The sequence below is a fragment of the Papaver somniferum genome, chromosome 7, assembly GCF_003573695.1.
Source record: "Papaver somniferum cultivar HN1 chromosome 7, ASM357369v1, whole genome shotgun sequence".
In the NCBI taxonomy this organism is placed as follows: domain Eukaryota; kingdom Viridiplantae; phylum Streptophyta; class Magnoliopsida; order Ranunculales; family Papaveraceae; genus Papaver; species Papaver somniferum.
Genome location: NC_039364.1, coordinates 13,066,048 through 13,091,623, shown reverse-complemented (window position 1 = coordinate 13,091,623; position 25,576 = coordinate 13,066,048). Strand labels below are relative to the sequence as shown.

General features: G+C 37.7%; 1 protein-coding gene and 1 pseudogene across 1 annotated transcript; one reads left to right on the top strand and one right to left on the bottom strand.

Moving 5' to 3' along the window:
* Positions 1–228: 228 nt before the first annotated feature.
* LOC113300520 lies at positions 229–3,009 on the top strand. Its single transcript, XM_026549725.1, has 7 exons — positions 229–468; positions 772–833; positions 1,202–1,285; positions 1,985–2,039; positions 2,265–2,400; positions 2,480–2,530; positions 2,622–3,009. The coding sequence occupies exons 1-7, from the start codon at positions 369–371 to the stop codon at positions 2,719–2,721; spliced, it is 588 nt and encodes a 195-aa protein (XP_026405510.1). The 5' UTR covers positions 229–368; the 3' UTR covers positions 2,722–3,009.
* A 71-nt stretch (positions 3,010–3,080) lies between these two features.
* LOC113294148 lies at positions 3,081–3,480 on the bottom strand (annotated as a pseudogene).
* Between the last annotated feature and the right edge of the window lie 22,096 nt (positions 3,481–25,576).

The following is a 25,576-nucleotide window of genomic DNA, read 5'->3' as shown; positions in this document are numbered from 1 at the left end:
ATCGCACGACCAATCGCCTCTTCTCTTCTCGGGAGCCTTGACTACTGATATAACTTAATCTAATTTAGTAACTAATGTTACTAGATTAGCTAACCTAACTGGGTTACTAACACTAACTAAAGAGAGTTACTTAATCATTATAAAAATATTTTAGTAAGAGGTTTTCAATTTGTCCTATAAGTGAAGCCCCTTTAATGGAATATGAAGCGCTTCTTATTTTTGAAAGTTTTTAAAACATTGGTTGATGCAGCAAACTGCCTTGGACTACGACCCCATGAAACCTGTATACGCATGGCATAGGCGGGTATATTATAGGCGGCTTGTCGTTAAGAACATAAACAGCTTTAGTCTTCTGCATAGCAAGAGAGATGATAAAATTAAAGCGAAAATGGATGAAATCTCGAAGGGAAGATGACAGCAGATTCTCAATCCCAACTCAAGATGATTCTCTTCCCATTGAAACTCACCGTATTGCCTCTGTCTCTCTATATCAACCCAAATCAAATTTGGGTTTTTACTTCTTTTTTTCTTTTTCTTCGTTTTCCTTTGTGTTGTTAAATATTCTGATACATAAATCTTCAATTGCTTACTTATTGTTCTTAATCTTGTCTAATATCACTTGAATTGAAATGGGTTCTGTTCTGAATTTCTTTTTATTTTGACCTAATTTCTTACTGAAATATTTGACTTCAAAACCCCTGAATTTGCTTTATTTAATTGCAATTTCACCTTAAACCCATTGATAATATTTGGTTAATTATTGAATTACAGAACAAGAAGAGCTTGTAAGGTCATTTGAACAGAAACAAACTCAACAGAGTCGTCTATGGAGGGTTAGTTATTGATTTCCATTTAGTTGAATTTCTTTTATTGAGCATTCAGTTTCTATCTCTGTAGTTGTTAATGTTATTTGTTTCATCTTGGTTCCGTTTGTATTGAGTTTCTGATTTCCTATTTCCAAAGGCCCATAGGCCAAGGTTACTGCAGAAATAGCAGAACCATGTATGTGCAGTTCAGAAAGTTCTTAGCATTCTAATCGGGGCATCAGTAACTAAATATCGAGCATCACTGCATAGATTTTCTTCTGCTTTAGGAATGAACTTATTTTTGGAATTTAGATCTGTTGGGGTTACTTGAATTTGTTTCATTTAGTCTGTTTTTGTAGTTGTTAATGTTATTTTGTTGTTTTCTCTATGTGTAGGGTGTATTTTCAACTCTTCTTATCGGTTATGTGGTGTTTATGGTTTTCTCAATCTATCAACAAGCTTCATTTCCATGGGAATTAGTAAGTTAACCTGTTGATTCATCTTAAGTTTGTGTTTCTCTTGTAGTTTGAATGATCTTACCATTGCTTACTAAGTTACACGATATTTTTGAATACGGATGGATAGGAATACTGGTCCGCGAAATTGGTTCACCTAAACATTTTAAAATAAATTGAGCAAGCAATTCTGCTTGGAAATTTCAGTTTCCATTTTGTAACAATATTTCGACGATTGGGTTACTATTAAAACACTTGGTTATCAAGCCTCAGATTCAGTAGGCATTACATAAGCTGTTATTGTTTTCCTCAAAAATGACAGGACGGGCAATTTGTGTATGCAACAGTTAGGAAGATTGAGTCAATCAAGCATCGAGCCATTAGGCATTTGTCCTGTTGTCTGTGCCTCAAAAATGATAGGATGGGTTATTTGTGTGTGCTACAGTTGGGAAGATTGAGTCAATCAAGCATCAAGCCATTACGCACTTGACCTGTTGTCTGTGCCCCAAAAATGACAGGATGGGTTATTTTTGTATGCAACAGCTAGGAAGATTATAACCCTCTGGATTCAAGCATCGGTCAGTTAGGCACTTGTCCTGTTGTCAATCACCGTACAAAATTAAGATGGGTTATTTATGCATGCATTCTAGAGTTTGCATCGACTCATATTTGAATTAGAGCTTTTTGTTTTCTTAATATTGATTTTTGTTTGAAATATTGCAGCGTTATCATGGTTACTTCATGGGGGAGATTGATTCACGGATGGTCATTGCAGCAGGTTTGTCACACTACAAGACTTGATTTTACCTGTTTGAATTCTTCACTGTCTAGCTTTAATATTCTTTGAGAATCGTGCTTACTCAAATACTTATTTTTGGGTATAACCAGATTGGGATCTGGTTTTAAAGATGATAGGATGATGCACTGTTCAGTCTAATTCTTCCTAATGTTTATGATTCTATAAGCTAAACACTAAATGTAATCTCTGTTTAACATTCTGCAGACTGGATAGCTGTTTTAGCTTGTTTAATGGCTGTTAAAGGTCTATTTCATAACTCAATATCTAACCGGCAGTGGCTTATCTACTCATGCTTTACTGGTCTTTTAGTGGCAGCTTTCTGGTTATATCATATGTTAAGGTAAAGGAAGTACTGCTACGGTTAAACTCTTCAGTATGTCACGTTCACTGTTAACATCATACTACCGATGTCTTTGCAGTCTGTCCAAATTCCATTGGGATATCATATGGCTTCCCCTTGGGCCTTTGAGGTAAATTGTGATTTATTTGAATCCATTTGTTTTTCATATTCATCTTTCTCGGGTAATCTTATACTTCATGTCACTTATGTTTAAAACGCAGTGGTGCTGGGCTTAGCTTGTACATTGACCATCTACTTAATGAGTCGTCAGAGGAAATAAGAAAACTTCGAGCATCCATGTATTCGTACAAAGCTGCCTGAAAATGCTCAGTCCGTTCTACAAGTTGTTTCTCTGATTTTAATTCGACTGTGAAGCTCTGAAAAGCTCCGTGTATATCACTTGGATCTCTTGCTGAAAGGTAAAGTTTTGTTCCTTTTTGGACCGATCCATGCTCGAAATCATGGCAGTGATTCGCAGTATGTTTACAAAGAAAACTGATCAATCAGACCCAAATTGTTTGTTTAGCATATGGAATTATTAGAACCAGATGCATGAGGGAATGCGAATTATTAAAGTCGATTACTAATAAAAATCCAACAAAAGAATCACACAGCATCGAATTTCACTAGACCAAAAAAAAAACAGTCTACACAGCGCATCGAATTAACAAGTTTGACCCTTAATCATAATATCCAGTGGGGTAAACGTCAAAATTTATTCCGTCGTACCAATTGTCGTCGTCAGAGTCTTCGTCAATGTTGTCTTCCATCTTCTCCTCTTTTTTCTGCTCAGCCACGCCACCGGCACCACCATCGCCTGTGGCATTAGCCATCACTGGAGCACCACCACCACCACAGACATAGTTTCTCCCTTCCATATGCAATGAGTTCAGTCAAGTCTTTACCCTTGATTTGAGAAAGAAGAAGTTGAAGTCATCAGCAGCACCAACAGAACCTAAGATGTTCTTAATATCTTGAGCAGTTGGTTCGTTGTTTCCTTCCAACACTGCAAGCGAATACGCAGCAATCACCTTCATCGTGTATCCACACAGCAAAAGACTGTAAATCCAAGCGTAAGAACAATGGGTTAGTGCTTCGTATATTTATAGGTTCAACGACTCCGAGGTGTTGGTAAATTAGGAAACGTTCTAAAGTAAAAACGTCCCAAAAATAATCATCTCAATTATGACATTGGAATCGGGTGAACAGAATCAAATAGGAAGAGGAACTTTCACCAAAACAGTCTAGCAAGAAACTGATACAAAATTCTCTATTGAAACCTAATTCAATAATAAGAAACAAACAAAATTTTGTGAGGTGAAGGCCGTTAAACACTTGTTATACATGCACCGTGAATACTTCATCAACTTGATTATTACCAATCAAATCAAATAAATACATAAAGAGAGCAGCAAAACTATTTCCATCTTGAATCAAAACATGAAAAATAAAATTCTCATTGTTTACTTTTGAGAACAGTAGGAAGGGTCTATAATTGATACTGTATAACTGATAGATTATTCGTTGCTATCTTGTTAAAAAAATCTCGTTGCTTAAAATTTGAGTACGTGCTTTCTTCACCCGTCACCGTCGCCAAGGGCTCTAGAGATAGAAAGTTTTCTACGTAATCAAAAACATAGTAATAGTCACTACTAAGACTAAAAGCTTGAGCATGATGTTTTACATTCTTTAATTCTTGTGAATGCACATTGTAGAGCTGGATAACATAACCATCTTCCAAGTTATGAAACCTCCAATACAGAAGCACCTGGTTAGAAAAGTTCATAATACGAGTACTAGAAGTAAGAGCAGGAGTGTCTAACTCTATTGGGAGATTGAAGTTGATTGATTCCTTAGCCCAAACTAGTTTAAATGTGTCTTGCAGGATATATAGTACAACCTTACCACAATATGAATCACTTTTCTCCATACTTGAATAACAGAAAACTCCATCGGAAAAAAGCCACCCTTATTATAATTCGAAAAAAATTCATCATCACCTGGAAGCTCAATCATATGAAACTTCTCATAGTGGAGATCAAAGGATACCAAAGCTACACGTTTATATAATTCTTCTTCTTCTTTATCTATTACGGGTCTCGTAAAAGAGAATTCCGTTGCAAGAGATTGGTAGTACCTTTTTTGTGGTAGATGAAAAATAATCTCGAAGACATTGTTTTGACCATGGGTTATTAATCTTTCTCAATTGATTAGCAGAACCCAACGTAATGACGTAATACTCATATTCATACTCATCATATTCATCATAATAGTCCACGACACACATCACCTTCTATTCCTTGCCCAAGAGGTCGTATCCAAATCGGAATCCGCAGATATGCTCTCCCCACCTGTTCTTCCATTGTATACGTGACATAATGATCAACATCTCATGCTTACTATGGTTACAAATTGAAAGTGAAAAATAAGCCCATTCACCCTCCTCTAAAGTCCACCAGCCTTCTTATAACAAGTTAAACCATTATCATACCCAATTATATGCTCGCGATCCCTGTAACTTTTTAGGGTTATTGTTTCTTCATAAGGGAGAAGCGTGTGATTATCATATGTTTTTCTTTTTCCAAGTAGTACCGTATCTTATTCTTGTAAGAATCATGAAATTCAAATATGAGAATTGGCTTCTTTTGAGATTCAACAAAGTGATGTTTGCAGAATTGTGGATCTTTGTTGATCAAGTAATACCACAACTTGGATACACAACTGAATCTGATCACTGACTTAACAGGTAGTCTGTAGAGTATCTGTAGAAGTATGTCTTCATGAATATCAATATTAAAACCGCTACTAAACTTCACCATCTTCTTTTACTTTTGCAGTTTAGCTAATAATAATGCTGGCATCACGATAGCAAAGTTTAAGCAGACGTCAAACCGACCACAATTTGTACCGTTTTGTTTTGAGGTGCTGCAGAGGACGATATCCCCTTGATCTGTAATAGTTTACCAAAGGAGAGATACATATTTATACAACTCAGAATAAAACCTAACTAAAAAGCTTCCTGAAATATAAAACAACCGCATTAAACAATATTTTCTTAAAATTCGTTTTCCAAGTATAATATAAGATCGAAATACCTTGTTAGATCGAACAAAAATTTAGTGTATAAAAAACGCATATCCCCAGAAGAATATAGAATCCGTATGCTGAGGAATTTAGTGTCATGGATATTTTGGAATCTCAGTGTCCTGCATCTGGGATCTCTCGACTCGGAGGTCCATCGTTTCCGGGGACTTGATTCTCTCTGAAGCACATACCAAGATTCGCATCCAAGCGATGATAGCATTCAATAAATCGAATGTCTACATGTTTACTGTGAACGGTTTGAATCAAAGATTGATTAAGAGAAAGATGATTGGTTTACTGCAGGACTCTTCCAAGCATATATACTCAGATTCTCTTTTCACTCATTTAGTGTCACACGTGCTCTCGACACACATGCATAACAGACTCACTTACACTCTCTGGACACCTTACTCTCACATTCATTCATTCACACACACACATGCTATCAAGCGATGCCTTCTCACTCTTTAGGATAGGTGTCAGGTTTTGAGGATGCTGCATCTTCATCTCAACTTTTTGCTCCTCACCAGAAAATTCACCTTCCTGTCTCAAAAGTGCTTGTTCTCCGCATTGTGCGGCATAATATGCGGCATCCTTTGAAAAGTTCTTATAGAATTGGCGATACTTGAACTTGGTATCATATTGCAGCTTTATGATAGCTTTGATAACTGGAACCAGCTCCTCACCAGTCAATCCCATTCTTATACTCAAACTTCTCCAACATATATGAGCATAAGCAGCATCATACTTGGAATTAAATACACGTTCTAGCATACAGTAATTTCCAAAAATGTTGTTATAGTACTCCGCAGCTCTATATGAATTGATTGCCCACATAACCCGAGGAAGTCCCCGTTTAGAAGCAATTTGTAAGCCTCTCTTCATTCCCATCATAAGATGATACATGTATGACCCTCCTTTGGAAGCCCTACAATGAGCATCTATTGGTTCTTTGGAGCTGTTCAGTATAACAATTCCATATCCCCCATAACCTCCTTCTCTTGCATAACCATGTATGTAAACATAATACCTCCCATCAAATTCTACCCATCCAGGCATTAAAGACCGCATCTCCTCCAGCTTATCTACTGCCTCGTGAGACGGTTTTTCCTGCTTTGACGGTCTGCAACAATCAAACTCAGGATCAGTTCCCTCATCTACTTTCCCCTGAGACGGTTTCTCCTCCTTTGACGGTCTGCAAGAATCAAACTTCGGATCAGGTCCCTCATATACTTTCCTCTGAGACAAGACTTCATTCTTGACATGCTTGACGTCTGCATCCTCGGGTTCATCTTCATCCTCTGATTCGTCTGTATCTCCTTTTATCTCAAGGGTGCGTGAGCTTGAAAAATAGACAATGTCATCATCGGATTCATATTCTTCTGGAAAGGAATCACTTTGTGACACTGACGAAGCATCATCTTTGTGAAACAAGTGTTTGGTTGAATAACTGGCAGCAATAACCTTCATTACGAATTCCAACAACAAAAGACTATGAATTTCATCCGTACGAAGAATAAGTTGGCTCTTCCTACATTTATAGGTTCAACGACTCTGAGGTGTTGATAAATTAAAGAAGAAATCTTTCCTAAAATCATCCTTGAGATTTTTACATTGGAATCGGTTGAACAGAGAATCAAATATAGGTAGGTCTGACTAGTTTCCTCGAGGCTGGAGATTTGATGAGCTGGTCATGACCCTCTATTTTTATTAGATTTTGTTTCCGTCAAATATTTAAAAACATAGATAATCAACAAAACAAATATTCAGGATTGAAAGGGACGGAGGACATTGTGGCAAGAACATCGTGCCTTAGACCCACTCAGTTATCGGCGGTCACAAAAACCTGATACTGCTAAAGTTCCTTATAAATCATTCTGTAGGCCGTGATTAAAAAACTGTTGGGAAAATTGGCATCCCAGCGCAGCGGAATTACAGGATCACAAAGGGCGATTGGTAATTTGAACCAAACGTGCGAGAAATAATAAGAAAGAGACAGAAGATAAAGAAGCACAGACAACCACAACACAAGATATACGTGGTTCACCTTTGCAAGCTACATCCACGGCCAATACCAGAAAAACTTTCATTAAATCAAAGACCATTACATGCTCTTTCCGCAACCCAAGACAAGACCAAAGAGTTAACAAGACATACCCGAGAACACCATCGAAGAAAAAGTAGAAACCAATTCTCTAACCATTCCTCAAACCAGCCTCATGTCTTTCTTCTGCAAACTCTTTATAGCTGCTGCTAACAGAGGAGAAACATGGAAACACTAGAAACTAGGTTTAGGGCAAATCCGCAAATCCTAAACCCTAGAACGCCAAAATCCTCTCTCTACAAGTTTTTTCTCTCACACCGATATTGACCTTCACGGTAGGACACGATCCTCCCAGCAAAGAGACCAAAACCCTAAGCACAAGGTTTTACCACTCTTCTAGGCTGGATTATCTACAAACCTACAATTCTAGTCCTATATATAGAGACACAAAGTTGGCCTTTAAGAAAATTACTTCGGAAACAAGTTCCCCTAACTGCCCCTAAATTCTTAAACTTTAGGAACAAGTTGGCGCAAGACAATGTTTGACCAAAAGTCAACTTTAGACCACCGACTAACAATTCTCCATCTCTGATCATGCTTTCAAGCATGAGACGATCACGGGAAATTACCTCCGTCTTCCACCAGAGTTATTTTTGAAGCTCAAATCCGAACTTCCATCTTCATAGAACCATCTCTTTGATCAAAACACCATGACGTTGACATAATTCTTCAAACCATCTTCTTTATGAAGAACACTTATGAAACTGGCCACGCTTCACAAACACCCTGAAAATCTTCAATCACCATCAATGAATCCTTGCACCAGACTCCACCATTGATCATCAAGAGAACCATCTAGAAGAATCACTAATAGCTCCACCTAACCAGTAAGCTAACAACATGTTGAACCCTAATCTAGAAAGGAGGAATCAGGTTCAATATCATACTCCGACACATGTCATGATTACCGTGTATCTGAAACAAACCATCAGACACCTCCACCGTGATTTACAGGCTTAATCCTTTAAGCGATTCTCAAAGCCATCACCAATATGACATACCCTTCACCACCATCAGACCTAACGTACTCGCTTAGAATATATACCGTGTGAATGCCCATAATTTTGTGGTACATGCTTCCGATATCGGGCACATTCTTGATATTGACGTGCAAGGCATCAAGAATACTTTAACATAGACTTAAGAACATAAATCTATGACATCTCGTGCATAACTTCGAAGCGTTGCTGTACTTGCTTCTACATGAGTCTTCACAACCCCATCCTTTCTTCAAACTTTGTAACCCATTCTTTATAGTGTATGATTACTAACACTCTTCAAGAAGTAAATATGTATTCTACCCCATTCTGCTTTATTCTGCATCCCATACTACATCATAAAACCAAGCGAATAATATAAACTTCTACCACGTTGAACCTCTGATTTGTAAATACATCACAAATCCATCTTTGTGCAAACACAGGTTGAAACATTATCTTCAAAACATATTTCTCCAACCGAACAATAAAACATTGTTCAATACCAGGTTCAATCACACCAGCCCATCCTCGGGCTCTGATACCAATTGTTGGCAAAATTGGCATCCCGAGCCCAGCGAAATCACAGGATCACAAAGGGTGATTGGTGATTTGAACCAAACGTGCGATAAATAATAAGAAAGAGACAGAAGATAAAGAAGCACAGACAACCACAACACAAGATATACGTGGTTCACCTTTACAGGCTACATCCACGGCCAATACCAAAAAAACTTCCATTAAATCAAAGATTACATGATCTTTCCGCAACTCAAGACAAGACCAAAGAGTTAACAAGACATACCCGAGAACACCATCGAAGAAAAAGTAGAAACCAATTCTCTAACCATTCCTCAAACCAGCCTCATGTCTTCTCTTCTACATCGTCTTTATAGTTGCTGCTAACAGAGGAGAAACATGGAAACATTAGAAACTAGGTTTAGGACAAAGCCCCAAACCCTAAATCCTAGAACGCCAAAATCCTCTCTCTACAAGTTTTTTCTCTCACACCGATGTTGACCTTCACGGTAGCACACGATCCTCCCAACAAAGAGACCAAAAACCTAAGCACAAGGTTTTACCACTCTTCTAGGCCGGATTATCTACAAACTTAAAGTTCTTGTCCTATATATAGAGACACAAATTTGGTCCTTAAGAAAATTACTTTCGAAACAAGTTTCCCTAACTTGATCCCTAAATTCCTAAACTTTAGGAACAAGTTGGCACAAGACAAAGTTTGACCAAAAGTCAACTTTAGACCTCCGACTAACAAAAACTTCACACAAAGTATGGAGGAAAGCTCAGTGTATAAATCTCATGTTTGGCTAAGAATATTTGTCACTTGAAAGGATTATAAACTTGGGGAAGAAAGTTATTGGTTAAATTTAATCATCAACATTTTGTATTTCTTTTTTTATTTGTAATGCACAATAATACAATTACTGGGCATGTATAGTAAAATGCCAGCTCCAGCTCAGGTAATTCCTTGTCAGAGGTAGTTGATTAGGTCTTCTAGTTCTTCCTTGATAATGAAATGCTTGCCGGTAGGACATTGTGGAATGTACTTTGTAATTAAATAACTTTTGACTAAAGGATCTAAAATTATTACCATTATTGAATTATTTTTTCTTAGCTTTAATTTAGGGTGCATTCTAATTAGCATCCGACGAGTAGATTCTGAATCACTATAGCAAATATGAGAACACCGAATAAGATCAAGACTTTGTACGATTGTTCCAGCGGAAAAATCCACAATCTCTCAGCCATACAGACAGTGTTATTACTTATTACACGTCTGATTTACAATCTAAGTATTAATGAACACGAAAGAAATTAAAGTTTTAATACAAGTATAAGTGGCTAATTCTTCGGTGATGTTTGAGCGTTGAATAAAGGATACAATGACGCGCCAAATATAGGTATTGAAAATATAAGAAACATCTCCATATGAACCTTTTATAAGTGTATTTTATTTTTCAAACTCAATTTGATGAACGAAAAGTTGTGTGATCATGATTTTTGTAAGTTACAAAAGTTATATTTCACTTAATAACGAACACGAGGAATGTCAATACGATCCCAGTCTTTCTTCCAATCGTTCCACCGGAAAGATCCATTATCTCTCAACTCTACAAGGCAGTACCCCTCACAAGCCAAGTGATCAGTTTTATTGCTGAATAATTTCACCTGAAACTTATTCCAAAATGCATTGCAATAGTAACCTGATCCCCACCTCAAAATGGGTATGGATGGGTATGATGGGTCTTCATAAAAGGGCACATAGACCCTGATACGAGGATCGTCAAACCCAGCGAAAGGGATGATATGGTGGAATGACCACCAATTGAGCTCTGAAGCATGACATGCAACGAGCACCCTCGTTATATTGTTACGTAACACATTGTGAACTTTGAGCCAGTCGGCCAAGCACATTTCGAATGATAATGATAGCATTATGAGTATTACGATGCTCATACAAGATCGAGTTGTGAACATGTCTGCGACTTCCTATGAAGATGCTCTTTATATCTGTTTTTGGTTTATGGTCCAAGTATTTATAGGAAGTAAAGGGATCTGGAGCAGTAAATGAAATGACTTCAGTTACTACGGGAGTTCCATCTCAAAAACATTCATTCCATGAACAGCCTTCAGTTTCTAGGGGTTTATTTTGTAATTAAGATCTCTTTAAATTATCAAACATGCACGTTCAATTTAATTTATTCATTGGTCATTTGTCATCAATGGAAGTTACCCTTTAAAAGTATGCACATAGGGAAGGAGGTCTCCTAGCATTGTTGAAAGCCAGATGTCGAAGTCACTTATTTTCAGAGTTGAAATTATTCGACTGAGTGACCCAGTTTAATAACTATTGGGTCATTTATTACGTCTTCCACTCTGGATCTACCGCAGCTAAAATTACTGTCAAGTCCAGGTAGGAAATTACCAACATGCATTCTAGTCTCTCCTAATCACAAAGCTACATCACTGGCCGCAAATTAAAAGTGTACAGAATATTAACATTGTGGTGAACCGATGCATAGATTGGAATATATAGGTCATCCCGTCATGATACCTAAGGGTGAGCTAACTACCAGCAACATTAAGTTTTCTTTCACTTGCCCACTGACGCACGCTCAAATGTACTGTAACTACCGAAAACCTAGTAGTACACCCAAATGATAGAAGCACACATCTAAGTCATACTAAACGATATAAACACAGAAATCTTTATTGATGAATCATTAAGAGTAACCAAAGATACAAGTTCTTGAATGCAAGGAAACCCTAATCTCATTATAGACTTAGCTCTCCCACCATTCTAAAATCCGATCCCCTTCATCTTGCCAAAGGGTCTTTATTTATAGGCTAATCAACCCTAATGGGTTACAACTCACTTTATCTCGCAACATCCTCGCGGAGGTGCTTTATACTTCGCCCGGACCATTTTCCATAAAGTTTTTCCCCTTCTTTCGCTATCCTCACATGGGCTTGTCGGGACACCTGTCTCTTTTCTTGCTCCATGATTTATCTACTTCGTGGCTGGTACGTACTTCAACTTGATGCGAGTATCCCTGCTCCCACACGCACTCTCCTTGCTACTTCGCAAGAGCGATCATCGGCGAGATAATTCTGACGTTTGAATTGACAAGTCTCTGACTGGAATCTTTCAGTGAGATTTTCCATCCCTATCTCTTCCCTTTATGTCCGACACGTGGCGAACCTATTTCGTGTACCTACATTTTTCCTTTTCTTATTCTATTCGAATTATACGAGAATGGAATAAGAACCGCTTCAGATTCCCTAACCGCCACGTTCTCCATTTCCATGTCTCCACGTGACCACGTTCTTTGGGTAACCTTTTATTGTCGGTTAGTATACCTCGAACGTGTCGTCAACCCACTAAGCCAGTCATATCTCTGGACTATTTATATCCGACTCTGACATTGGTCTGGGGTTTTTTCTCCTCTTCTTTCTTTCTGCGTTTACCTGGTTCTTGTGCTTTCTCCTTTTTCTGCCATTTTTATTCCCTTCTCAACCCTCTATTCTCTTTTCGTTATCATGGCTCTCCAGAAGGTTTCCGCAACTACCTCACCCAAATCTCTTGAGGATTTCCAAGCAGATTTTCAAAATATGGGGTTAACCCTAACTCCTGCTGTTGATTCTTCTGTGAGTCCACCTGTTACTGCTACTCAAGACATGGAACTTAATTATAGGTGGATTCAATCGGATACTTGGTCGTCTAACAAGATGATCATTATTATTGGTCAGTTGAGGGCTGGATTATCTTTCCCACTTTACGATCCTTCCAACCCTATCTTCCTTGAGATTCTGGGGAAGCTGCAATGCGGGACTTTTCAGCTTTCTGGCAACACAATCCGTATCTCCAACGAGTTTAAAATTCGTTCTGGAGATGGTATCTCGCAGATTCCTACAGTGGCTGAAGAATTTGATCCTCGTGACTTTAACGTGAACTCATTCGTGGACAACTATTCGGCGAAGTTCACGAGAATGAGAGAGCATCAAGAGTGGGGTATCGAGATTGTTAGAAAGACTGTTGGGGCTCCAATCAAATCTCTCTTGTTATACGCGGATTCTCAGCTTCGCCTTTCTTGTAATTATGATTGGGAGACGTTTCCTTTGGTGGTAGGTGGCCCTTGCGTTTGGGGTTTTGACGAAAAGGGGGTTCCTCGTCAAGGCCCTCTTCCTAAACATTGTTATCTCGCGGGTTGCGATCCATGAAAACTTCGGTGGTCCGTGCCCGCCAAGGTATGACTTCCTTCCTTACGATCCGCCTTGTTTCGTGGTTTGATTAGCTCTCACGTTTCCCGTTTCTTTTCAGTTTGTGATGCCTGCCTCTGGTCTCCTCAAATCGTGCAACAAGAGTGTCGTTATTACCGAGTCCCCACCTCTCAACCAGGTATTCACTTCGCCCATTATTCTTCTTTTATGATAACCTTAAATTCTTACTCTTTACCCCTTGTAGGACAATACTCTTCTCGTTAAGCAGTCTATTTCGGGGTCATCAAAGGGGCGGAAAAGGCGTGACCACCCTACTCCAGCTCCTCCTTCTTCTCAGGTGTTTTTGCTTTGTCATCATTATTTTCTTTCTTGTTTCAACCTTTTAGTTATCTTTTATGCTAACCTAGTTATTTCGTAGACGGGTGTTCTTTCTTCTGGCGAGCCCAAAAGGCAACGAAAGGTCTTGGATTTGGCCGCCTTGGCTGCAATTCCAAAGGATGCTATTCTCACCAATCCCTCTGCTCCTCCTAAACTTCAACCCTCTCGTTCTCGTACCACTTCCTCTGTTAAAGTAGTGGAGCCTCCTATCCGTCCCGAAATTGAGCGCCCCGAGAAGCCCACTGAGGATCCTTCATCCGGCGAGAAGAAGAAGCGGGTGGCTTCGTCGGCCATGTCTGATCTGATTTACGATCCTGACATGAAGTTTCTATAGGAGGTTTATGACAAAGCTCTTGAAGATCCAGTACTGAGGTCTCGTGCCTTAGAATCCTTGGTGACCCTTAGTACTGATGATCTTCTTTCTCAATATCCTTCTGTGCTGCTGAACGCTTCTATGAATTTGTCTCTCGGGCAACATTCTGCTTTAATGTGCCAGGTGAGTCTTTCGTATCTCCTTGCTTGACCTTCGTCTCAATCCGAGGTTTATTTTGGTTCTCTGACTAGCAGGAATTTCATCGTTATATGTACAGTCTCGTGGAAATTAGGTTGGTTCGCGAAAAGGCCAAGAAGGACGAAGCTCAAATCAAGAATTTGAAAAAAGAGCTTAAAGAGGAAAAAGAACATTCCAGCACGCAAAGTCAAAAAATAGAGAAACTCCTAAGTAAGTTCCTTCCCTTCGCAGAATCGTTCTTTGCCTTTGCTTTTATTTCTGTTATTTTCTTATTTTGTATTTCGTCAAGCTCGGTGCGTGCAACGCCAAATGAGTGCCTCCGAAGCATCCGCCTCGTTAGAAGATCTTCGTGCTGAGAACATGAACCTCGTGACCCCAAATGACTGTTACGTTTCTGAGAACGCAATTTTAAATGAGAAGGTCGAAACTCTTTTTTCGCAAGTAGATCGTTTGTCCATTGACTGTTCTCTAAATGAGGAGCTGAATCACCATCTTCATGATGATAATGAGCGCCTCAAGATGGAACTTCAACGATTCAAAAATTCCCTCCTTACTTCAAGGGGTCTCCACCTCTCGTCATCAGCTGCCTACAAGAGACTGGAAGAAGATTACGAGCGTGTGGTTAATAGTAAAACCAAGGTTGTGGATGATCTTCGCAAATCTCGTAATAAAGTAACCGGTTTAAATGAATAGATTGATTGTCTGAAAAGGAAAGTGGAACTCCTCCAGGTTCAACTAGATAACTTATCTCGCCCGAAGTCCATCAAACCTTTCTCTCAAGCCAAGTCCATCGAACCTCCCAAAAACAAGGGTGCTCTTGTCATTAAATCCGACAAACATACCTCGAAGTCTGGTCATGGTAAAGGTCGGGACGATGCATATCATGATCTAGGTGTCCAACTCCAAGAGTCGGATTTATCAATTTCCATGCTGGATCATTTGTATACTGACGTCCAGGGAACCTTGGATACCACTATTTTGCAGATGGAAGGTAGCTTTAGGTGCAGTGTGAAATACTATTGGTCATATTTAAACTTCCAGCTTCTGACGAAGTTTTGTTTCTTTTGAAGAGTCTGAAGACACTACAAAAAACCCGAGCATTTGCAACCATACTAATTTAGTTGCCTAAAATGAGTTTTGAGTTGCCGAACAAAAAGGAAACTAATGCTAGTTGCGAAGCTTTAGTTGCCGTATGGGGTGTTTCCAAATGCAAAGGCAACTACTAAAAAATTCTAGTTGCTATGCAAACTTTTGGCAACTTAATTTCTAGTAGTCAAATACGTCATTTTTTAAATGCCATAGATTAGACCCACTCGTTTTCTCAGTTGTTACTTAGTTGCCGAATATTCTAACAACTAAAGTTTTGTAGTTATCATGTACTTGCCAAACAATATGGCAGCTGAATTTACATGTTGTTGTGAATTTATTTAGCAATTAGCTTGTAAATAGCCAAATATTGTGATTTCGTAATTGTGGTAGGTTAAAGCAACTGACTGGTAGTTGGCGAATAGTTACCAAATCATTCAACAAGTAACATTGGTAGTTCCCAAATCATTCCATAACTAATATTGAGAACAACAACAACAACACATTGGGAATTGCTTTCCCCCCACAAAAGCTTAGAATAATAAATGCCCAATTGGTCAAAGTTCAACGCGAATTTCAATTTCTAGGTTCTAGTGGGAATTGGAATTTCTTTAGGCGCTTCTACAAATGTTCATAACAATGAATGTTCAGTTGGTCAAAGTTCAGACCGATACAATTTCCTAGGTTGCACGAGGTTAGGTTTTCAAGCCAACATCAATACAAAATTCGAAATTAAAAAATTGCTAGTTTGCTATAAATAAATCGAAAAATTAATTCAGAAAATAATTATTTTTATAATTGATAAATACATTTATTATTTCAATTACAACGATGAGATACTTAAAAGATGAAAAGAAAAACTGATCACAGTCTAATGGTACAATTATGCTTGGTCAGCTCGAAGAAACGTCCAATTTTAGATGAATCTCAGGCGTCCAATCTTAGACGGAGGAGGGTCTGGATTAATTGTCTCTCTTTCATTTATCCCGCTAATAGCATTTTCGGGAACAAATGGTCCTCAATAAGAGATGCACTGCAAAACGAAAACCACACAAAAAAGGTAAATCAGATGAAACGGTGGTATCAAGTGAATATTTTACAAACGGTGGTCAAGCACTACACCATAAGAAAATCAACCACAAGATTTTCACTCGTGCACAGATTTCAGCCTTTTCAGAGGTCATACTAACCATTTAAGATAACACAATTAGTAATGACCATGTTGCATTGTTGCTAAACTTCAAAATTTTGACTGCATGATCTGTCCCTTGAAGTACAAACATGTTGAAAGTTTAATTTTTTTTAAAGATCCACTGCACTTACTAACCAACTATACAAGCTTAGACAACAATGTCATGAACAGACCAATATAAGCTATGCGTCTTTCCTATAAATCCTTCCAATAACTAGTTTTTAAGATAAGTTTCAATTTTTTCCATCAATTACTAATAAATGTACTGTAAAATCCCAAAATTACAAAACAAATAGAAAAGAACTCTTACCATTTCCTGAGAAAGAGGATTAGCACCAGTAAGTCTACATTGTTTAACAACAAAATTTTGTGGCTGACCTATCTGACTATGAAATTGGTCCTTCTCAAATTCCAAGTATAAGACTCTGTATTCCCAATATCTAATTCCATTAGAATACGTAGTAGTCATATAAACCACCGTCGATAAAACCCAATCATTCCGGTGATTTTATAGATCGATGTATCTATTGAGTATTAGTTTAAGGAAATCCTAAAATCAGAACTGATTATGGAACTATTTGTTGTTGAAAAGTTTGGGTATCTTTCCTCTTCACAGGAGATTATCATCTCTAATCAGTACCAACTTTGGGTATCAGAAATCTTGGCCATCCAAAATTGTTGATGCAGACGATATTTGGTTTTTCTGATTTGTTTTCTTTTTCTTCATCTCGATTTGGGGATAGAAGATGTGTTTTAGAAAGAAAAATAGATGAAATCGAGTTAGGGTTCATATTTTGCATTGTTAGGTTACTGAGTGAGGGAGATGAAGGAGGCGGAGAGACAGAGGAGAGGCGAGAGTGAGATAACATATGAATTAGGTTAAAGTTTTAGGTTTTCTCTATCTTCTTCGATTATATACTCTTTTGGGTTCTCGGGTACCTAAACATAAAGACGTACGGCTGCGATTCGTAACACGAGCGGAAACCACGTGCACATCTCTTAGATGTAATTATATGTAATGTAGTTGGGTTGGACTATTTTTATTTCGGACACCATTTTCATTGGTCTCCAAAGATATAAGAGTTAGCTTAGCTCCAAGTGTCCAAAGTAAATCTAATCTAACGGTTCTCATGGTTTTGATATTTTTTTGAACAGTGTGACACCATTGTATAGGGGTCCAAAGTTTTCAGTAGTAATTTTTTTAAATTTTAACACGTACACTCCATTGGTGCATTCATAAATAGGAACAACACCAGTAATACGAATTTGAGTATTGGACAAGTCTACAAGGTACGATAGTTTTTCTGATTCATTTCATTCTCCTTTTTTTACACTTTTCAAGTGGATTTGTTCAGATATTATTGACAACTGAGAATATCTTTTCTCCTTGATCGAATAAATTCTAAAGACGAATAATATTATACGGAATCAACTTATGTAATTTACTAAGCATTTTCGATGAGAGGAAATGAAATACGAAGATAACAGGGAATTACGTCTTATATGTAATATTCTCCGGTGAATATCTAAGCATTTATGTCCAACAAAATCTAATGATAACAAATTATGATTATTGTATATGTATTTCAGGGTTAGATGAACTTGTTAGGAGCCGACTTCAGTAAATTCTTAAACATATCCCAATGAGATAAAATACATTACTAATTGAGATAAATCTTTATGGGGCTCAACTTATGTAAATCTCTAAGTATATCCAATAGGATTCAACGAATTCCATAATCAATTGATTTTCTATTTGACTATCGATTTATATAAATATCTAAGCAATCATATAATATTGAATGAACTACACATTCGAATGAATCTTCCATGAGATTAATCGATGCTAAGAGCTCCTTTAGGCTTTAATCCATGTTATCCTTATAAACGTTTAATTATAACTTTTTATTAATGTACTAAGAGCAACCACAGTCACGGCCAAATTTGGGGACTAAACTCAAATTTGGTCCCAAAATATGCCGCAACGGAAGGGACCAAGCCCAAATTTGGTCGCCAAAATTAGGGTTTGAGACCAAATGTGGTCGTCAACCCAGACTAAAAGAAATATAGTGGGACGGAAGTATTAATAGCGTATGAAAGCAGACGAGATTTTAGTGACCGTATGAAATCAGACGGAAGTATAATTAACGTATGAATCAGGCGCATCTATAAACTCCGCCTAACCAAACGCATGTAATACATACGCCCCAACACAGACGTTGGTATATTTTACGCCCCAATGGGACGTTGTTTTAATGTACGCCCCAATGGGACGTTGGTATATTCACTCGTGTGGGCTAATACGTTATTAGAAGAAGATTAGTGGACTAATACGTTATTAGAAGAAGATTAGTGGGCTAATACGTTATTAGAAGAAGATTAGTGGGCTAATATTTATGTAAATTCACTAATCAGGCGGTTATTAAAAGTGCGCCTGAATCAGGCGGTCATTGAAAGTGCGCCTAAATCTCTACGAGCATCCAGTGACACTAAACAGATTGTAAAATCGTAAAATCTTGTTTTGGAATCGGCTTTTGAAAATCTCGAAGTATATATATCCAATGAGTAATGTCCAGTGAATTTTTCGACGAATCATAGACAAGAGTTACACTCGCATTTCATTGGTTTATCCGGTTATCCACCGAATTCACCGGATGTCCAGTGACCACACTCATTTTACCTATTATCCATCAAGCTTAGGCAATACCGCCTGACCTTACTCGTTTTCATCGGCATCCATCCATTTTCTTGACTACCCATCAATTTCATCGAATGTCCACGATCTTACTGATCAATTTCTCCGACTTCACCTGGATTTCACCGACTACCCATCCCTGACCTTACTCGTTTTCATTGGTATACCATCCATTTCCTCGACTACCCATCAATTTTACTAAGTGTCCATCGATCTTACTGATTAATTTCACCGACGTCACCTGGATTTCATCAATTTCTCTGGGTATTCATCAGTCTCACAAATGTCGCTCGACTTTACCCAACTTCACTCAAATTTCTTCGACTTTTTATATTATCCATCGATTTCACCTAATATCCACCGATCCACTTCACTTAATTACATCAATTTTATCTAATAGCATAACAACTTGACTTTTACATTTTTATAAGCAACCATATTTCACTGATTACAAATGATACAATTTTCTTTACCAAGCCAAAAACAAGGGGCACAAGTATAATTGAAACGTGTATACATGTATGACCTTAATTTACCCTTTTTCTTTTTCTTTATTATCTCTTACTTTTGTGTCTGAACTTTGAAGCAAACATATCCCAATATCCCCTTAAATCTGGCGCTCGAAATTCCCACCAAACCTTTTCCCCCGGAAATTCCACATATTTTTACATCTGGTACATTCTCTTTCAGATCTAACGACAGTAAACTATGACAACTCATTGATCCGTATGCACTCGTCAAGATATTTCACGATTGCAATCTTTATTGGAAGGAATAACTAAGTTTTGGCGCACTAAACCCCGCCAAAATTTCATCAAAATTTCACCAAAATACTTTCCCCTCCCCCTGGGACCCTAGCCTCACCTTCGCTTCTTAAGCTTGTAAAAAGACCCATAGACAGAACTTCAATCCCATTCACCACTAATAATCAAACAAGAAGATTAACTTTCTCTCACCAAAATCAAAATCAAAATCAAAATCAAAAAACCAAAACTTCTCTTAGTTTCTAATCTACCCTAATTAAAACCCATCTTCGAATCTGAATGATTTTTTTTCGACAAAAAAATAAATCATCATCAACAACAACGATGGCAAAGAATATTTAGATGCTTAAAGTTGTTATAGTGTAGACTTTTGTATGATGTTGTGACTTACACTTAAAAGATGGTGGTGTTGTTGAGATGATACTTTCTAGCAACCCCTGAACTGGACTAAGTGATTATAGCTTGAAATACGTCATTCCAGCAACTGTTCTAGAAAAAAAAGAACTAGAAAGTGTTTGTGATTACGTAACTCTGTCAAAGTAAGTTATAACATCAGCTGAAACATCTACTTGCAATTCAAAAAGAGAAAGGTTTTTCTCAAATGGTGTAGATGTTCAAGTGTAGTAAATATTTTTGATTTCATTAACAATAAACCCAAGTGCCAAAATATCCCAAGCAATTACAGTTCTCAACCCCACTCGAGTACCAAAATTGGTCATCTTTTCTTCAATTACGTTTTTGAAACTTACAATACATTCTTAACTGCCATATGAATTTATCTTGCACTTCTTTGTAGACCTCATTCACTAAGTATTTAAACAAGCCCTTCATGCTGCTGTTTCGACTCCTCCGGTAGCAAAAAGTTAGATTTATTTCGTAAATTTTGTAATTTGTACCCTCCCCACTCTGCATCTCAAATATTCTCATCTAATATTTTTGTCTTACTACGTCAGCTGAAAGTCTTATAACCCTGCGCGATTCTAATTGCAATGTACTGCCATATGAATTAAATCCACTGTGGATGTTTTTGTTAGGCTTGAACTGCGACTTGCTTTGCTATTAACTCATTTTCATTCGTGTGCATTATGTCATGATGATTTCCCTGTTTTTGGTCTTGTTATAATAAAGCGATTGGTTCCCAACTAAAATTCCCAATTATGTTTAATTTACTGGAGCATGTTTAATTGATTACTCTAATTCAGACTCTTTTTTTAGGAATTTTAGTGATTTACATCTAAAACTGCTCGTCGAATTGATATTTTTATTCATAGGATGGATTTCCAAGTCTTTACTTTGAATGAAAAGAGGTGGATAGACTGCCAAGAGACAATGATGCTTTCACCGATGGAGACCAAAAGTTCATAGACTTTGTGAGTTGGGATTTACCAAGGAAGAAAATTGTGTCCTTATAAGGATTGCAATAACAAAAACTGATACCTTGTGTCTGAAGTGCAGATATCTTGTGTCTGAAGGGCACGTACTTATCATGTGGAATGGGTTTATGCCGGGATATGTCGATTGGATATACCATGGAGAAAGGTAGGACCAGTTGAGGGAAACTACTGATGCTTGAAATGTGGTGCAGGACGACCATGACGACGCAATGTTTGATTTGCTGCAAGAAATGAACTATGACGCCTCCAAATTTACTAGTTTCTGAACGATGCACAGGTTTGTGTTAGGACTTCTTCTCGCTGCGAAAGTTGAGTTACGAAACTGCAGCGAAGTTACAAAACTATACCGACATTGGGTACTTCCCATTTGGGAAGACAGGACAGTTCAAACTTTTAATCTTTGTAAACTTTTAGGTCTTTCATGATTACTATTTTCTATCTTTTGTAAACTTTTAAGACTGTTTCATGGCACTCGTTTTCTTAAACGATAATTTATCCGGATTGCTGTCAGGAATCTCAGGATCTAAGTTGCACATTTCACTGCCAAAACTTTTGTACATCCCATACCTAGCAGCGTCTGCCATCTTAATTTCTGTACCTACTGTCCGCTTGTTAAGGAATCTCGAAAGGGAAGAGTAGTAGTCGAAATTCCTGAACTGAAAACAACATTTTCTTGTTTTCAAAACGACTGATCAAGAATGTGATAGTAAATCAAAGTGTTAAAATTTAGCAAATTCTTATAAAACTAACGCAAACTTAATGAAATTTGGGAGGATATTCTTATCCTTCCCTTGTATTTTCTTTAATCTAACTTTGTTTGGGTTACAAAAGTAATACTCCAGATGACTTGTTGTCATCCGGATTATAATACGCAATCGGCTAATTGTCGATGCTTAGTTATTGAAGAGTGGTTTAAGCAATTAATCTTGCGTTAGTTGGTGTTTTTTGTTGCTTAGATGTGTGAAGCTACTAGGAAATTATATGTAGTTGGCATCTCTTTGTTGCGGAACAGTTTGGAAACTAATGAAAACTATAGCTGTGATTGACGTGTTGCCAGACAATATAGAAACTAACAGTTGCCTTTGCCTAGTTCCCAAAGCTTTAGGCTACTAGTGTATTTCATGTAGTTGGCATATATTTGTTGCTAAAGAATTCAGATACTAATAAAAATGATAGTTGCGGTCAGATTGTTGCCGAAGTATTTAGGAACTACTAGTTTCCTTTGACTAGTATGGAAATCATTTGGCAACTAATAGTTGTCAGATTTTAGTGGCCTTTACTAGGATTTTTTGTAGTGAGAGTGCCACAAGACTCAAGTCCTTCTCCTTTCCCAGGAAAGGAATGAACTTCGCACGGAGGTTTCTCACCTCAAGACTGAGGTCGATAATTTGAATGCTGATATGGATGAGATGATTGAGACTTATGCGAAGGTAGCGAAGCCATCTCGCAAGAATATTTAGAACTATCTGGTCTCTCTCTTTGGAAACTATTGTGAAGATCAAGGTATTCCCCATCCGACTTTCCCTCTTGAGGTATTCTCTGATGACGATCAACCAAAGGATGATAGGGTCATCTCGGGTGATGAAGATAGATTCTCTGAAGATGGCGAGGAGAAGAAGGTTGATAATAAGAAAGTTGAGGAGGAAGAGTCCAAGGGTGCTTCTGTTAATACTGGTGTCGGTCTTGCTGGAATGGGTGAGGAGATCCCTGAAACAACAGTTAATGACTACGTCCTTCCTCAACAACAGTCTTAATTTTTTTCTTTCATACTTTGGTTTTATACTTGACTATTCTGGAAAAAAATTATTTTTCTGGGCGCTCCTAAGCTTGGGGGGTAAAACATCTTAACCTTTTGGGTGGAACTTTTGATTAAATTTTATGTCCATGATTTTTATTTATCCAAGTATACACTTACCGAGGAAATACTCAAAAGAATAATGAATTTTGAAGTATATACTTGCCTCTTATTCTTTTGTGTGTTTCCGAGGCGAGGTAAGTGGTATCTCTCCACATCTTATTTTGTATTTCTCCTCCATATGCCATGTCTATCTTCAACGTTCTTATTTCGTTAGCCCTTGCCTTTGTTTCTTGGCTTTGCCTTCACTCTTCTCGTCGGGGTGAAACATCAAGTCTTTCAAGAGTAACATTAGAGAACATAAAATGTAGAATCATTGCCTAGCCTTTATCATTTTGTTGCCATCGCACAAGCTTTGAAATCCGTGAAGCATCTTGCATTAATTCATTTTCTGACTGTTGTGTGTTACTTTATACAAGGTCTTATCGTCCCTCCTAATTAAGGTCTTATTTTGCCTCATCCTTTTTGAAGGATTTTAATTCGAGGAAGTATCAGGCGCTTATTACCCTTGCTGTTAGAGCATAGCTCGGTCGACCTCGCATGCGTTTCTATATCAAGCATGTTTGTCAATATTAGTGATCAAAACTATGAGTCTTTATGTCTAGTCTATTATAGGTACGTCTCGGACTAGGATAGAAAAGTGTAGTTGAGCTCAAGGACTTCTTGGCGATTCATCGTACAACGACGAAGATCTACTCAAGGAACCATGGAACTTCATCAACAAAAAGGTATGTGGAGTCTTGAACTTATCTATCACTCAAAAGTCTATCTATTCTATCTCCTACTTCTTATGAGACAAAAGTCGTATGCTATATAGACTGGATCATACATATTTGACATTTCGAGCTGAGTATACTCTACTTATCTTTTTCTCGAAATCGTTTGTTGGTAAAGAATTTCTCTTTGATCGGGTTTATCTTCATCTAGTGACGAAAGTCATAATGTTTCAATCACTTTGACAATCGCTTTGACGAGAAATAGTGTAACAACTATATAACGTCCTCTAAGAATGTTTCAATGGTTGGAATGGGTGTTTAGGTCTATATAACTAATGATGGATATAAGCTTGTGTGGTAACACATATGTGCATAAGTCATATTCCTTAATCCGAAGTTTTCGAACTTTGTTAATTGAGAGAAGCCGGAGGAATTATCTTTGCCAAGTCCGCGAACTCAGTCCGCAAACTGACGGAAGTTCTTGTACCGAGAATTTCTGCTGGGATTTCCAAAAACTCGTTTGTGTGTTAATTCCGCGAACCTAGTCCGCGAACTGGCGGAAGTTCTCGACCCGAGAATTTCTGCTGAGTTTGGAAAACTCTGCCGGTTATCTTAACTCCACGAACTTGTTTGTGAACTTAAGTGGTTATGATCTAAATATGTGCTCTGAATATGAAACTTAAATTACTAAGGAATGCGTTATGCAAACCGTGGCTGAAGTTCATGAGGCGATTCAATCGAATCGAATCATCTTTGTTTTTATTGTGTCTTGTGTAGTTACATAGGATCTCATAGCAATTGAACAACTCTCTAACTAGTTCATTTGAAGTCAATTGAACTAGTTATGGTGAAGAAGAACAAGTTTAATATGAAAAGCTCATATGGTTAACCTTTTGGGTTACAATGTTAAACCAACATACACGTACACGTTTGGGCATTGTTTTCACGAACCCATTAAACGTATATCTCAAGTGTGTGTGACAAGATAAGTTTTTGATCTAAAGGTTGAGAAATATTAGCTTGAATCTAAATCATATTTTCATCTAAAGGTGAATATGGATTGCTTTGTAACTAAGGCAAAACCATGATTTGAAGACTATATAAAAGAGACATCTAGCATTGGGAAAAACTAATCCCCACACGTCTGTGTGATACTAGTGAGCTCGCTAGATTCGATTCTCCTTTAACCTTTGGTTTTCTTCTTCTAAAACCAGGTTAACGACTTAAAGACTTCATTGGGATTGAGAAGCCAGACCGATACTACTTTTATCGTAGTTGTGTGATCTGATCTTGCATCTTCTATCGTGTGAGTACAATCATATTGATTGACTTGAGATCGTGAGAGTTCTACGATAGGAAATATATAAAAGTAATCAAAAACTCCTTCGTCTCATCGTTTGTGATTCTGCAACATCTTCTTTCGCTAGTTGATTAAGTTTGTTGTGAGGTGATTGATTAATCTAGGCTGTTCTTCGGGAATATAAGACCGGATTATCAATTGGTTCCTGTTCACCTTGATTATTATCAAAAGACGGAATAAAAATTTTAGGGTTTATCTGTGGGAGACAGATTTATCCTTTGATAGACTTTTCTGTGTGAGACAGATTTGTTTATTGTGAAATCCTGTGATTTTGGGTCGTAGAAACTCTTAGTTGTGGGTGAGATCAGCTAAGGGAATCA